A 15,223-nucleotide genomic window follows, 5' to 3' on the forward strand; every position below is an offset into this window, starting at 1 on the left:
TATTATCTGTTTGCTAGAGACTATATTGCATATTTCTTAAGTTTCATGTTAACAGTGTCTCTATCTTAAGCTGTGAAAATCTCGGTAGCTCTCTTAAATGGCATTTAAAGTAATAGAAATTGAAAGCCTCAAATGTTTGGTGCCTCCCTGTAAAGGAGACTGAAGGAAAAAGTGAAGCAAAGACAGTTCTTTGCTTAAAATTGTACCAAAAGCTTTCCTCCTTCAGCTTTAGGTTAGAGTTGCATCTGCATCAAAGATGTTTCAAATGGTGAGAGTGTATGGGAATGCTGGTAAAAGTTCAACTCTATATAAACGTCTTTCTTACTTGGTATGGATTTTAAATTGAGCGCACTTGCTGATCTTGGAGTAGGTAAAAGTTCACGATTGGAACACAGTAGAGAAAAATCAATAAAATTAGCAATACAGAGGCTGCAGTGCACATTGCCAGTTTACCAAGAACATGGCTCTGAGTTGGTCTTCTTTGTGTGGAAAAATGATTTATATGTGTACATGTTAGTAGGCTGGGTAATTAAAAAAAAAATCCATTATTATCAAGAGTTGAAACAAATGCATTTCTGTTTGTCTTCATCTTTTTTTAAAGGGCATTTTGAAAAACAAATGGTCAATACTCTACCTCCTGCTTAGCCTTAGTGAAGATCCACGTAAGCAGTCTAACAAAGTAAGTGAGGAGACCTTTGTTACTTCTGAGAAACAGCAAATGTGTCACTTATTTTAGATGTCATCAGACTCACTATCCAGACTTAACCACCACCTCAGGTTGTGTTTGTGGTGGTTGTGCGTGTGGCTGAAAGGAAGAGCACACCTGACACAAGTGTCTGCAAATGTGTTTTGTGTAATTTTTTAATACTAAGTAAGTGTAAAATGGTGAGCTCTCCAACACTTGAAGCTGAAGCTGCGACTTCATTAGATAAGTGGATTCTTTTGTTTGCTTTCTGCTTGGAGGTGTAATGTCTGCTCAGGTGCTAATGAGTTTGAAATGGAGTAGGGAGAGCAAAATTCCTCCTCTGGTTGCAGCTCTGCTAGCACCAAAGTGCTTTTTGCAGCTATTGCTAATGACAATTAGCAGGCAAAAATAAGCTATATTGCTAAAAGTACTTTTGCTCACTGCAAAGAATTTGCTTTTTTGTCATTATAGTTGTAACAACAATTTCCTCTTTGCATAAACATGGTCTTTAGTTATTTTTTTCATTCTTGAATATTACGCTCCTGTTAAGTGAAGATGTGACTTAAAGCAACTCACAAATCTTTTGTTTTTATTCCTCCCTTTTCAAATTCTTTCCTTTTCAGGTATCAAGTTATGCCACACTTTTTGCTCAAGCATTGCCCCGGGATGCTCACTCAACCCCTTATTACTATGCCCGGCCTCAAAGCCTTCCATTGAATTACCAAGACCGCAGCGCTCAGTCTGCCCAGAGTTCTGGCAGCATGGGGAGCAGTGGGATCAGCAGCATCAGCCTGTATGCCCTAAATGGGCCAACGCCAACTCCACAATCGCTCCTTCCAGGGTAAATTGAACTGTTTTACCTTACAAATAGGTTTGGAGAAGATTAGACAGGATCTGATTTTTTTTTTCCCTTTTTTTTTTCCTCCTTCTCATTCTTTCCCTACCCACTTCCCTTTTGTATGCCATTGGAAATTCCACTATAGTTGCATGGAAACTGAGTTCCTTAGCTGAACAGTTCTATATATCAAGTGCTGTCATATGACTGTATGAAACCATAAATGGCTGGCCAAGTGTATCCATTCTTAAAACTTAATCTTGGCTATCTGCTGAATAGCTGATATTTTACTGAATCCACTCTTCTGGATTTTAGTGCCAAGTCTTTTTACAAATTTTTCAATTCTCTGAAACACTTTAAAGTAGTCTTTATTTTTCTTCTGTAAACACATTGGATTTAGAGTCACTCAAGTTCCTTTTTACAAAGCATTCCTCAGTGTCAAATTAGTAGACTTAACATCCTCTGTTTTCAAATGGGTGACATTTCTTGCATGGTCTGACTTTTTTAAGCATGTTCACAGCACATTGGCTGTTATATTAGAGCAGTCTTGCATCTTGAGTGGACAGGGGTTTTTTTGGGGGAAAAACCAACAAACCAAACTCTTGTAGAGTTGATTAAAAAAATTACCTATTAGAAAAAAAATTCTAAACCACTTACTGTTCAGCAGTAGTTTAATTGTCTGTTCATACCAGGATGAATCTACATTTGAAACTGAAACATTCAAATACCAAATAGTTCAGACTTTTGATGAGTAGAAGCTGTCCACTGTAAGCCGTAAGATGATTACCTGAGTATTGACTTTGTTAAATAAGCCAACACAGGCAGTTACATGCTCAAAATTTGAGCCCTTCTTGTGCCATTGGATATCGCACTGTATTACCCCTGCAGCTCTTCAAAGCCTGACAGAGATGAACTGCACAGAGTCTGTTCCACAGAGGGAAATGAACGTGTTTGGTCTGTGAGAGGGAGTGGTTCAACAGCAATTCTGTAATACATACCTGGGTATACATTGCCTCATAGAAGCTGAGCATGGAAGAGTGAACAGAATGTTACAGAACTTGTAATAGTGAGGACTCTACTTATTTGCATAGCTGTTTCAGCCTTGAATGAAACAGTCTGCAAATAAAGCCTTCATCTTAAAGCAATGGGAACATCACTTTTCAAAAAAGCTGCGGTTAATGTCAGAAAAACTCAAGAGACTATAATTTCCCTTTTATTATAAAGGGAAATAAATCATCTTAAGGGATGCAGAAATGAACAAAGCCATATTATTTTGTCCTAACAAGCTCCATGGACTATGATTTGACCACATTGCTAATAAAAGGCGAATTTATGGAAACTTTTATTAATTTCTTTCCTGTCTCATAATTGGAAAAGAGACACCATATTCTTGTCTCTTAATTCTTCTCCCCACACCCAGAACAAACAAAAAATTGGAATAGATGCTTTTTCAGAAAGTACCACAGCTTTATTTTGAGTTGAAGATTATTTTTTTTTATACAGTGTATTTGAGATGATGTATAGAATTCATATTGCAGAACTACTAACCAGTGCTGACACAACTGGATTTTATTGTTATTAATATACTTTACAATACAAATACTTACTTGACTTTGTCAGTACTAGGTTTGTATGGTGTATCTTGGATGCACAAGTAGAAGATACCATTAAGCTAGGAACATTAGGGGAGGATGGTGCCCCACAACTGAATCAGGAGGTGGCAGACCAGGTTAGTAAGCAAAAGGTGCAGGGTGGCATTGTCAAGAGACCTTGAAAGCAACAGAGCAGGGCAGAAGGGGGTCCACCCAAGTGTGCACACACAAATGAGGAGTGGGGAGAGGGCAACCTAATAAAAGAAGTTCTCATACCTTTTCTGGGACATCAGCACAACTTTGCTGGAGTGCCTACACACTAACACATGCAGCATGGGGAACAGGAGAACTTAAGAGGTCTGTGTGCAGTACTAGGGCTCTGATCTCATTGGGATTACAAAAACATGGTGGGACAGTTTGTACCACTACTGTGTTGCAGAGGGTGGATACAGGCTTTTCAGAAAGGACAGGCTAGGATGGCAAGGAGAGGAAATTGCTGTTTACATGAGAGAGCAGCAAGAATGTATGGATCGTTGCACAGGGACAGATGAGGTGCTGGCTAAGACTTTATGCGTTATGATTAAAGGGCAGACCAACATGGGTGATGCTGTAGTCAGCATCTGCTGTACATTGCCTTATCAGGATGAAGTAGATAAGGTCTTTAAACAACTGGAATAAGCCTTACATTTGCAGGCTCTAGAGCTTGTGGGGGGCTTTCATCACCACAATATCTGCTGGAGAGGGAGTGCTGCAGGGCACAAGCAATCCAGAAGGTTTCTGAAGTGAACTGATGATAGCTTTCTGACACAGGTGATTGAGGACATGACAAGAAGAGGTGCTTTGCTGGACTTGACGCTTTTTACAGAGAAGGAAGACCTGGTTGGGAAGCCAAAGGCTGGGGACAGCCTTGGCTGCAGTCATCAGGAAATAGTGCAGGTCAGGATTCTGAAAGGAAGAAGCAGGGCAAAAAGCAGGATTCCATCCCTGGACTTCAGGAGAGGAGACTTGGGCCTCTTTCTGGGAACTGCTTGGAGGAGGAACCCTATGAGAGACTTCCCTGGAGAAAAGAAGGGTTCAGGAGATAATAGAATAGTTCAGTGTGAAGGGACCTACAATGATCATGTAGTCCAAATGCCTGACCTGAGAGCTGGTTGGTATTCAAGGGTCATCACCTTAAAGCTCAAGAGCAGTCCACCCTGACAAGCAGAAATTCAAGCAAAGGTGGCAGGAGGCCTACATGGATGAACAAGTTGCTCCTCACAAAACTCAGACATGAAAAAGTGTACAAAAGATGGAAGCAGGGGAGGGTGCAGAAGGGCATCCAGGGTGCAGGAAAAGCCCAAATTCACCTTGAGTTGAATTTATCAAGGGACATAAAGAGCAACAGAAAGAATAAGGAATAAAGGAAGGCTAGGGAAAACATGGGCCTGCTGCTCAAGGGGCTGGGGCTGTGACGACAGATGATGTGGAAAACACTGAAGTACTTGGTGCTTTCTTTGTCTTGGTCTGTGCTGGTAAGACCAGCTCAGGACCCTGAAACTCTTGAGAAAATCTTCACAGCTCCCAATTTACCCCTGGCGGAGAATGTTCAGGGCCCATGGGACCTGATGGAATGCATCCACAACTGTTGAGGGAGCTGGCCACTGTCATTGTGAGGCCATTCTTGGTAATGTTTGAAATGTGGCAACTGGAGGAGGTTCCTGAGGATTAGAAGAAATCGAATGTTGCTGCTTTGTTCAAGAAGAAGGATCCAGGGTACTACAGACTGGTTAGCCTCACTTCAACACCTGGGAAGGTGATGGAGGAGCACCTAATCATGGAAAGTATTTCCAGACACAAGAAGGGGACTAGGAGTAGTCAGCACAGACTTAAGAAAGGGAAGACATGCTTGACCTGTCTTACAGCCTTCTATAATGAGATGACAGGCTTGGTGGACAAGGGGAGAGCAGTGAATTTGGTTTATTTCGTAGGATTTTTGACACTGTCTACCTGTAACATCCTTATGGACAAACTTAATAAAATATAGAGTAGGTAAGGTGGACTGAAAACTCACCTAGCAGGCAGACTGCTAGGATCAAAGAATTATGATCAGTGACACAAAGTCCAGTTAGAGTCCAGTAACTAATGGTGTAACCCAAGAATTGGATCCTATACACCATCATCCCACCTTATGGGACAGAGTGTACCCTTAGCAATTTTGCAGATGATAAAGAACTGAGAGGAGTGGTTGATAAAGCAGATAATTCAGCTGCTATGCAGAGGGACCTTGATAGGCTCCAGGAATGTGCTGACAGGAACCTTCTGAAGTTCAGTGAGGTCCTGGACCTGGGGAGGAATAACCTCAGACACCAGTATGTACTGAGAACTGACTGGCTGCAAAGCAGTTTTGCAGAAAGGGCCCTGGAGTTCCAGGTAGACACGAATTTGAACACGAGTGTGCAATGTGTGGTAGAAAAGGCTGCAGCCTCCTGGTCTGTATTAGGTAGAGCATCACCAGGAGGTTGGGGGAGGCTCAGTACCGGTGAGAACACATCTGAAATGCTGGGTCCAGTTATGGTATAAAAAAAGACATGGACAGACTGAAGAAAGTCTGGAGAAGGAATGACAAAACTAATTAAGGGGTTGTAGCATCTGGCATTTGAGGGGAGGCTGGGAGAGCTGGGGCTGTTCAGCCTGGAAAAGGAAAGGCTCAGGGGATCTTACCCGTGTGATTATACCTGACCCAGGGCAGTAGAGAAGACTGAGCCAGACTTTTCTTGGTAGTGCCCAGCGAAGGATAAAGAGGCAATTGGCAGAACTTTTAAGACTGGGAATACCAGTTAACCATAAGGGAAAAAAACTTCTTTTGCAGTGAGGTGGTGATGTCAAAAGAATATGGTTAAAAGTTACACAGGCGCTTTATATAAAATTGTAATTGAACTTTGATTGAACTTCAGCTGGACTCCTGAAATTAAAACTAGTTGGACTTGGACTAGAGGTAGAAACAATTAACTGAAACTTAGATCAAAGAAATTGAATTGTTGAAGGATTACCATATCAAGAGTTTACTGAAGGCGAACAAGGCCGACAGAGGGAGTACACTCCTGGTCTCTGATCTAAGTATAGGATGACAAGATGTATAGTCTTTGCAATGTAGTCTAGATAAGAGTGTGTCCAAGAGGAGTCTTAGGAGATTATAATACTAAAATATACACCCTTTTGTAAATAATGAGCATGCTGATTAGGGGGATCTCCCAAAATATTTAAAATGTTAACTTGAATGCATATGTATGATGAGGGATGGTAAAGGAACTGTAGCTCACCAATCAGCTGTGCCTTATAACCATAAATACTGGACTGACAGAACTGTGTGGTGTGCTGGCTGTTGTTAAATGCCTGGCACCCAATTCTACAGAATTGAAGTAAAGACAAATATTTCAACTCAGTGTGTTGATTGGTTTTTTTGCACATGGGGTGAAGGATCCTCATTTAGGGACAACAGTGGGGTGTGTGTTTGGGGGCAATGGGGATGTTGTGAAACACTGATTTGGGTTGCCCAAAAAGGTTGTGTAGTCTCCATGCTTGAAAATATTCAAAACATGACTGAATGGTACACGAGAGGCAGCCTTCTCTAGTTGACCCTGCTTTAAGCAGGAGGTTTGGAAAAGGTGATCTGCAGAGGTCCCTTCCAGCCTCAACCATTATATAATTCTGATCCAGTATAGAAAGGTATGTCAGTGAGGTTATTTCCTATATCTGCTTGCTTAAAAATATCACCCTGTTCCTGAAATATTCTTGGTCTGACCTGTTCAGACTGTTCCATTTTATAGCAATTCCACTGCTCTCTCTTTAGTCCTGCAGTCTGTGAGCTGGGCAACCCAAATTAGATCTTCCTGTGAGCTTCCTTCCTCCTGAACTTCTCTTTGTACGTGTTTCCCTTTGTTTCTAGAGTACATTCTTCTTGAAGGACAACAGCCTAAGCTCAGTGTTGTACTCTAGTTGAGGCATTAGAAATGCCAAGCATAACAGAGTTGCTCTGTCTTGCAGCTGTGTTCTTGTTCATTAGTTACAATCATCTAAGTATGATGTGTGACCGTCCTGTGAGTTATGATGTGGTGGTTGAGACAGGAAGGGCATTCCTTGACTTTTTTTACATGCACACCTGTGTTGCAATCTTGTTCCATCTCTCCCTGCAACTGTGCTTTCACAGCTTTGTGTAATTCATTTATTTTTTAAAAATATGTGTATGTTTCCAAATGTTTGTGTTCGGTTGGGGGAAGGGAGAGGAATGGTCAGCAGCAAAAATCCCTTGCAAATATTTTCAGCTTTATTTTTCATCATCATGATACAGAAATAATCAGAAAGTTAACTTCTAGTCTTAACATTTTTCACATTTTAAGGCTACTTTTGTGAGAAGAATTGACAAGTTTGAGGAGGGAAATTGGAGCTTGTCTAGGTGCTCCCTCCTTGATCACGTCTTCAGCCACTTCACACAAATGTCCTGAACAGTAGAGTAGCAGGAAAGTGAACTTTCTCCTTTTTCTCTATTTTCCTTTAGTTCTTTGGTATGTAACTACAGTTTCAAGTAATAACAAAACTTAAATATTTGTTGCTTATTATGACTATTGTTTATTATTATTATAGTTGACTTTTAATCTGTTTCAGCATATCTACATGCTTCAGTGTGAACAAAGTCAATCTTTGATATGAAATCGTATTTATCAAAGTCACACTTCCTTTCTTTTCTACAGTTGTGTTTTTTTGGTTTTTTTTTTTTTTTGGAAAGTGTCGGCTTATAGGAAGCAATAAATTGCTTGTATGTTCTGCACTGTTTTTTAAGGTTCCTTTATTAAAAAAACAAACAAAACATCCACAGAAAACAAACTCAAGCTTGGGGCATTTTTCAAAATTTGCATACCCCAAACCAGGTGATGGGTATAGAATCAAAGTTTTTAAATACGTTTCTTCCTTTTGTCTTTTTAGACAATCCTATCAAGCTCCAGGCACTGGAGATTGCCTCCGTCAGCAATTAGGGTCACGTCTCGCATGGACTCTAACTGCCAGCCAGCCTTCTTTACAAAGTGCTACCTCAAAAGGCTTTTCAAATGCTGTCTCCCGTGGTGTGCCAAGGTCAAGGCGAGAAGGAGATACAAGTGGTGAGCAAAGATGCATTTGTTAAAGACAACTTTTTACAATTGTTATCTATATTCACCATTGTTTTTAATGATTTTGAAATAGTTTTATAGCATGTTGAATTTTTAGAGGAGTGTTTTGCTAGAATGTATTCGGTAGAAGGATAGAGGCAAATACGCAGGGCTGGTATATTTGGCCACAATCTCTTTGGCTGGTTGTTAATTTCTTTTTGCAGTGATCGGTTTGATGACGTGTTCTGGACCTTTTAAAAGACTGACTTCATTGCAGTGTTTGTCAGAATCAGGTGATTCTGGTTTCTGAGTAGCGATCACTCTTTTGATGATCAGAAGATGCTACTGCTTTTAGAAAGTCAGAAAGTGAGCTCAGTGAATAAAACTTGTTGAAATCATAGAATCATAGAATGGTTAGAGTTGGAAGGGACCTTAAAGATCATCGAGTTCCAACCCCCCTGCCATGGGCAGGGACACCTCCACTAGACCAGGTTGCTCAAAGCCCCATCCAGCCTGGCCTTGAGTACTTCCAGGGATGGGGCATCCACAACTTCCCTGGGCAACCTGTTCCAGTGCTTCACCACACTCACAGTAAAGAATTTCCTCCTAATATCTAATCTAAATCTCCCCTCTTCCAATTTAAAACCATTACCCCTTGTCCTGTCACTACATCTCCTGACAAAGAGTCCCTCTCTGGCTCTCCTGTAGGCTCCCCTCAGATACTGGAAATCGACTCATCCATTTGTGATTCTGTCTTTTAAAACCTGGAAATGTGCACTGGAATATAGAGCTCTTAAAACTGTTTTTTCTTCAAATTAGTGCACCGTTTACGGTGATTGTATTTAGAGCAATTGACATAAAATACTGTCAATAAAAATAAATATTACTCATTTATTTCCTTGATTAAGTGGCTGTAGACATGAAACTGATGCCTATTCTGAATTTACACAAGTGTAACTAAGGATAAATTGTTTAACAGATGATCTCTCTGTGGCCATTGTGCAAGTTTCAACCCACTCTACTTTTACTGTAAAAGTGGCAGATTTTTCTGAATAAGAGAGCTAATGGGAGATGATGTCATCCAACGGTCCTGTTACTCTCTGGCAAAGAAAGATAAGAGATGTGGGGTTTTATGTTGGTTTGTTGGGTTTTTTTTTGTAATAACTCCTATATAAAGAAGCGTGGATAGTTAGAAGCTAAAATATAGCCTGTCTGCCAGCCCCTGCATCTGTGAGTAACAGTGCACAAAGCAACAGCTTACAGACCAAACAGAGATGTACTGGTATATCTGAGGGCAGCAACTGGCATTTAGAACCTAATTAACAATACTGTTGATGCGCAAGAGGATGCATGTCTGTGTATGTGTGTATGTATATATATATATGTAATATTTATAAATACTTATTATTTATATATACGATGTATTTAATATCTCCGACATCTTTGTCGGAGACATGCACAGTGGGATAGAGTGCACCCTCAGCAAGTTTGCCGATGACACCAAGCTCGGTGGTGTGGTCTACACGTTGGAGGGAAGGGATGCCATCCAGAGGGACCTGGACAGGCTTGAGAGGTAGGCTCGTGCAAACCGCATGAAGTTCAACCAGGCCAAGTGCAGGGTCCTGCACCTGGGACGTGGCAATCCCAGGCACAAATACAGGTTGGGCAGAGAACGGCTAGAGAGCTGCCCTGAGGAGAAGGACTTGGGGGTGTTGGTGGATGAGAAGCTCAACATGAGCCAGCAGTGCGCACTGGCAGCCCAGAAAGCCAATCACATCCTGGGCTGCATCAAGAGAAGTGTGGCCAGCAGGTCGCCGGAGGTGATTCTACCCCTCTACTCTGCACTCGTGAGACCCCACCTGGAATACCGTGTCCAGCTTTGGAGTCTTCAACACAGGAAGGACATGGACCTGTTGGAACGGGTCCGGCGGAGGGCCGTGAAGATGATCAGAGGGATGGAGCACCTCCCCTGTGAAGACAGGCTGAGAGAGCTGGGGTTGTTCAGCCTGGAGAAGGGAAGGCTCTGGGGAGACCTCATAGCAGCCTTCCAATATCTGAAGGGAGCCTACAGGAGAGCCAGAGAGGGACTCTTTGTCAGGAGATGTAGTGACAGGACAAGGGGTAATGGTTTTAAATTGGAAGAGGGGAGATTTAGATTAGATATTAGGAGGAAATTCTTTACTGTGAGTGTGGTGAAGCACTGGAACAGGTTGCCCAGGGAAGTTGTGGATGCCCCATCCCTGGAAGTACTCAAGGCCAGGCTGGATGGGGCTTTGAGCAACCTGGTCTAGTGGAGATGTCCCTGCCCGTGGCAGGGGGGTTGGAACTCGATGATCTTTAAGGTCCCTTCCAACTCTAACCATTCTATGATTCTATAATACATATAAATGTAGAAAAATATATAAAATTATATACAATCTAGCACTGCCTCTTATTTTTGTTGTACTAATTGCCATAAAGAGCAGTACAAACCTGTTTCATTCATTCAGTCAGTCAGCCAGCGGCTGTGACTGGTGATTCTTATGTGGATGAGTATAAGGACTGACAGTTGTCTTAAATGTAGTCACTTGTTGATGTAGAAATAGAAGTAGGCATGCATTCAGGGTATAAAAAGCTGTTGTCAAGAAGATTTATTTCTATGAATATGAAATTCTTTTAACTAATTAAAAGTGGGTTTTTTCTTCTAAAGTTGGTTGCTGTTAATTGGAGTTTTTTTATTGCTACACCTACACAGACAGTATGATCAGGGGCCCTGTATGGTTGATATTAATACCTGTTGTATTATTTACCAATTAAAGAAACATGCACTTGAGTCTTTTACCATTTCACTAAGAGTTCCTAAAAAGGACTAGCTACTCTCATGCACATCTTAGTATTATGAGGGGAGTCTCAATTTTAAACAGCATCTTGAGGTGATGGCTCCTTTTGTCAAAATAAGAACAGAATTTTTTTGTTGTAGTTTTTATTCCGGGATGATGAGAGTATGAGCACTGTCAGATTTAGGAGAAGCATGTTGTAGCATCTCAATTTCTGAATAGTCGTCATTGAAATTAATTCTTCATATCTTAAATGAAGTTACAAAAGCAGATGATGCTGTTTTGCTCGTAGAAGGTGGGAGGAGTTGCAGTGGCCTGCGCAGCACCTTTTTCAGTTTTTTGTTTCCTTTATATCAGTAAATATCCTAAATCTGAAACATAATCTAACCTCTAACTAGAGATATGAGCCAGACCCAAACTGTATGCTGCAGTAGCAAAAGCTCTACTAAATCAAAGGTATATCTGTCTTCAGAAACAGTATTTGCACTTTTCTATCTGCCAGATCTATAGCTGTTATGCAGCTGGCAGTCTGGTTTTGATGCATCTTTTTGCTGAGCAGTGGCATATGTGATTGAAAGCCAATTTTAAACAAGGAGCTCGTCCTTCAGAATTAACTCTTGTTTTCCTAGCTAAACGTAGAAGAGATTGTTCTGTAAGTCCCATTTAACAGCTTCAGCTGTTTGTTTAAAGAAAGATAAAGTTATTTTGATACTTGTCTCAGAACTTACACTGGTGATTGAATCAGAAAAGATAACAATTTTAAGGACTGGCTGAAGTGTTTGTTAAAATATAACATGCCCTGTGTCATACAAGCAGACCCGCTCTGAGAGAATCCCAGATATCAGTAGAGGCAGGTAAAGGGAGTTCTTGGCTTTCCTGTCAGGTTGTTAAGAGGTCGTAAAAAATTTATTTACAGGTTATAAACACAGGCTTTCTCTTTTCTTCTTTTGGCTAGGCTTCTAAATAGCTTTTTGAAGTTGTAATCAAAACTAATTGTCCCAACAAATCTAAATACTGGCTGTTCTTATTTTTTTTTTTTTTTCTTTCTAGGCTCTGTTGAAATAACTGAAGCAAACCTTGTAAGAGATGTTTTATATGTCTTCCAGGGAATAGATGGCAAAAACATCAAAATGTGCAATTCTGAAAATTGCTATAAAGTGGAGGGAAAGGTACTGTATGGTGACTTGTATTTCAGTTATAGTGCCCTGTAACATTACAATGACATTTAGGGCTGCTTAGTGGAGGGGGAAAATGGAAAACTTAAATCTTGTTAAATCAGTTCATTCTTGATCATAAACAGATTCTTAAGGATGTCATCTTCTGCACCTGTAGATGCTGCAAAGTATGTAATTCCTCAACACCTGCACTGAGTTAATTGTGTTCCATATATATAGGTTAGATTAGATATGGCAAAGGAAAGATAGCATAATAGATTTTTCTAGATGTACGTGGAGGAAACATAATCAGTGATTGAAAAATTGCACTATGGGTTTCATTAGTTTTCTGTGTAGTTTTCATATCAAATAGGTGAAAAACTGCCTTAGTTTGAACTCCTAGTTCTGTTAACGCAGGGAGTTTGATTATTCACATGGTTTGTGGTCAGTAATGCTTTTTCCTGAGAACTTTGTGTCTTCAGTTATTTTTGTGACGTCAGTTGTCTTCCATTCTTTTTCCTTATTGGCATTTATCCTGATCTACTGGACCCAGCAAAGATGAAATTATTTGACTGACTAGAGCTGGAACTTTTTCTGATGATCAAGGAGGAGCAAGATCATACCTCCTGTAGCTGTGTTGAATGCATGTTAGGCAAAAAAGTAGCTGAAGTATGTAGTTTTCCCTCAGCTGCACAGAGAGAATATCATTGTACACAGTCTGTTTTTTCCGGAAAGAAGCACACTTTTCAAACTGTTATTCTTGCCAGAATGTTTTCTCATGTCAACATTAATATTAGATCTGTTGGTGACATTCAGCACTGTATGAGCTAGCAGCTTCTGATTTGATCTAGGAGATACAAATGTAATAACACTAAGCCAATTTTGCTTGTTCCTCATTTGATTCCAGCGGATGTGTATTGTACTTAATGCTTGCCAAGCACTCTGTAGTTGCAGAATTCTAAGTAGTTCTTATGTCATCTCTTCAGTTTTAGCTGCAGGCAGGATTTTTGTGTCCGATCATGCTTGTTTGGGCTAGAATTTATCCTAGAGAAGTTGTTCAAAAAGTTGAAGCTGTGCCTGTAAATGTAAACAAGAGGGCCAGGGACTGAACTCTGGTCTTACAGCCAATAGCTGCTGCCTGGTTCAGGCCCACATTGCTGTGGCTACCACACTCTGTAGCTGATTTTAATCTTAGAGAATGCCGGTACTGCTAACTAAAAGTCCAAATGAATGAGCTTGATTTCTGTTTCTTTGGCAATCTGTTTAGCTTGTTAATGCACTTCCTTGCTTTGGTTTGGACTGTTCCAGCTGGCTCTCGAAGTTAAAATTGTCTGTAGAGATGGAATAGGCCCAATTGCTGTGGGCAAAAGTCAATCTCTGCCTCTTGGCCTAATGTATAAGTCAGACTGTTTGTTTTTCTTTGCCCGATAAAATTTTGAAAACTTGATGGTGGTGCTCCTGGGTAACGTGACAAAATGTTGTAGAAGCAAATCTCAAGTAAGAACCAAGAGGAACAGTGTCTTATGTGTTGGTAATTTAAAGGAAGAAATGTCCTAATTCAGGTGAAAATTGTAGCAATAGTTAAATAGGGTGTTGGCAGGCTTGCAGTATGAAGTGAGAAGATGAAGTGGCAGGATGAAGTGGTATAAAAAAAAAGTAGAAACAGAGTAGAAGAGCTCAGAGGCACGTGATTAAATAGTTTATAAAACCTGTTACTAGTGGATTGGATTTAAACTTGTAATTTGGATTCTGTAAGTTTTGGTTCCTGGTACCTTGTCTGGCATTGGGTCATTTCTGTTCTGTTAAAGGTTTGTTTCACATGTAGTAGTAACTAATTATTTTCACTAGGTTTCTTCATTAGTTTCAGTCACTGACTCCTATAGCTCTAATATTTTCAGTCTTGCTGATTATCAAGATAAGATGAAGTGTGATTCTACATCGTAAAATTTGAGATCTCTTCCTCTTTTCTGAAGACCTTTTTGTTACTGCCATAATTGCCAAATGTAGAAAGAGTATGAATACTGTTACATTAAGATTTCCAAAAGGGGAGGTCACAAAGCTGCCAGTAGTTTGTTGCTGCTGCCTTTTCAATGCTTATGTGTATAAATTTTATGATAATTACATGGTTGTCTGCTTTTTTGGCACCATCTCTGCTGTAGAATGTAGAACGATTGTTTCCTGAACTGGTGTGTTTTATGAGAAAGAGGGGCTTTCATGAAGAAACAAGTATTGGCGTGGTAGATTTGATTTAATTGCAACTTACTGTTTCTGCTAACTTTGTAGGTGAGCTTGTCCAAATCTCTCAGAGATACTACAAGTAGACTTGCAGAGTTGGGGTGGCTACATAATAAAATAAGAAAATACACAGACCAGAGGAGTTTGGATCGTGCGTTTGGACTTGTGGGACAGGTAGGTGAACTGAAAAATTGATTTTGCTACAATGTTTTGGTCTTGTTTCCCTTAGAAATTACTGAGTAAAATGCAGTACTAGAACTGTGCATAAACTTTGGAGCTTGGATAATTCATCCTTTGATTTACTCCTTTTATGGGCTGCATAGATGATAGTCTGAAGGCAAGGGAAAGGCATTTGCTCTTGCTGGTCATAAGGAGGAGTTGCCCCCGTCATTTGTAGCTGGAAAGTATCATGCAGAGATTCCTTTTCTTAATCTCCTTTTTTTATTTTTTTAAGTACTCATGCATGTTAATAAACAAAAAGATTGCTTAAATGGGATGGTGGCATCCCTGAGCTAATTATCAGTTTGGTTGTTAGTGACCTCTGCAGGAGACACTCTCATTAGCTAATGTTGATGTTTGTGTGTTAATACTGCATAACTTACATAAAATGCAAATACCCCATTATCTTTTGCCCTTTCTTTTGAATACAGCATCAAAAGAATATTAATTTTTGTTTTTATAGGTTTCATCATCATGATTTGTAGTCTACAGTAACTTCACAGCTGCTGTAATACCCAAAAGCACATTTACTGCTAAGGCATTCCCGTTTCCTCTCACTTGCTC

At 40.2% G+C, this 15,223-nt stretch overlaps 1 protein-coding gene across 2 annotated transcripts in view; it reads left to right on the forward strand.

Moving 5' to 3' along the window:
* Nucleotides 1–15,223, forward strand: part of TUBGCP3 (tubulin gamma complex component 3) — a 58,022-nt gene that overhangs the window by 16,541 nt on the left and 26,258 nt on the right. The window contains exons 4-8 of one of the 2 annotated variants that reach the window (XM_074145558.1): nt 602–679; nt 1,309–1,526; nt 8,075–8,247; nt 12,102–12,220; nt 14,489–14,614. In XM_074145558.1, the coding sequence (XP_074001659.1) occupies nt 602–679; nt 1,309–1,526; nt 8,075–8,247; nt 12,102–12,220; nt 14,489–14,614 (714 nt within the window). Of the gene's footprint in view, nt 1–601; nt 684–1,308; nt 1,527–8,074; nt 8,248–12,101; nt 12,221–14,488; nt 14,615–15,223 lie in introns of both variants that reach the window. The other variant, XM_074145567.1, reaches the window with a different exon arrangement.

This window comes from Numenius arquata, chromosome 1, assembly GCF_964106895.1.
Source record: "Numenius arquata chromosome 1, bNumArq3.hap1.1, whole genome shotgun sequence".
Taxonomy (NCBI): domain Eukaryota; kingdom Metazoa; phylum Chordata; class Aves; order Charadriiformes; family Scolopacidae; genus Numenius; species Numenius arquata.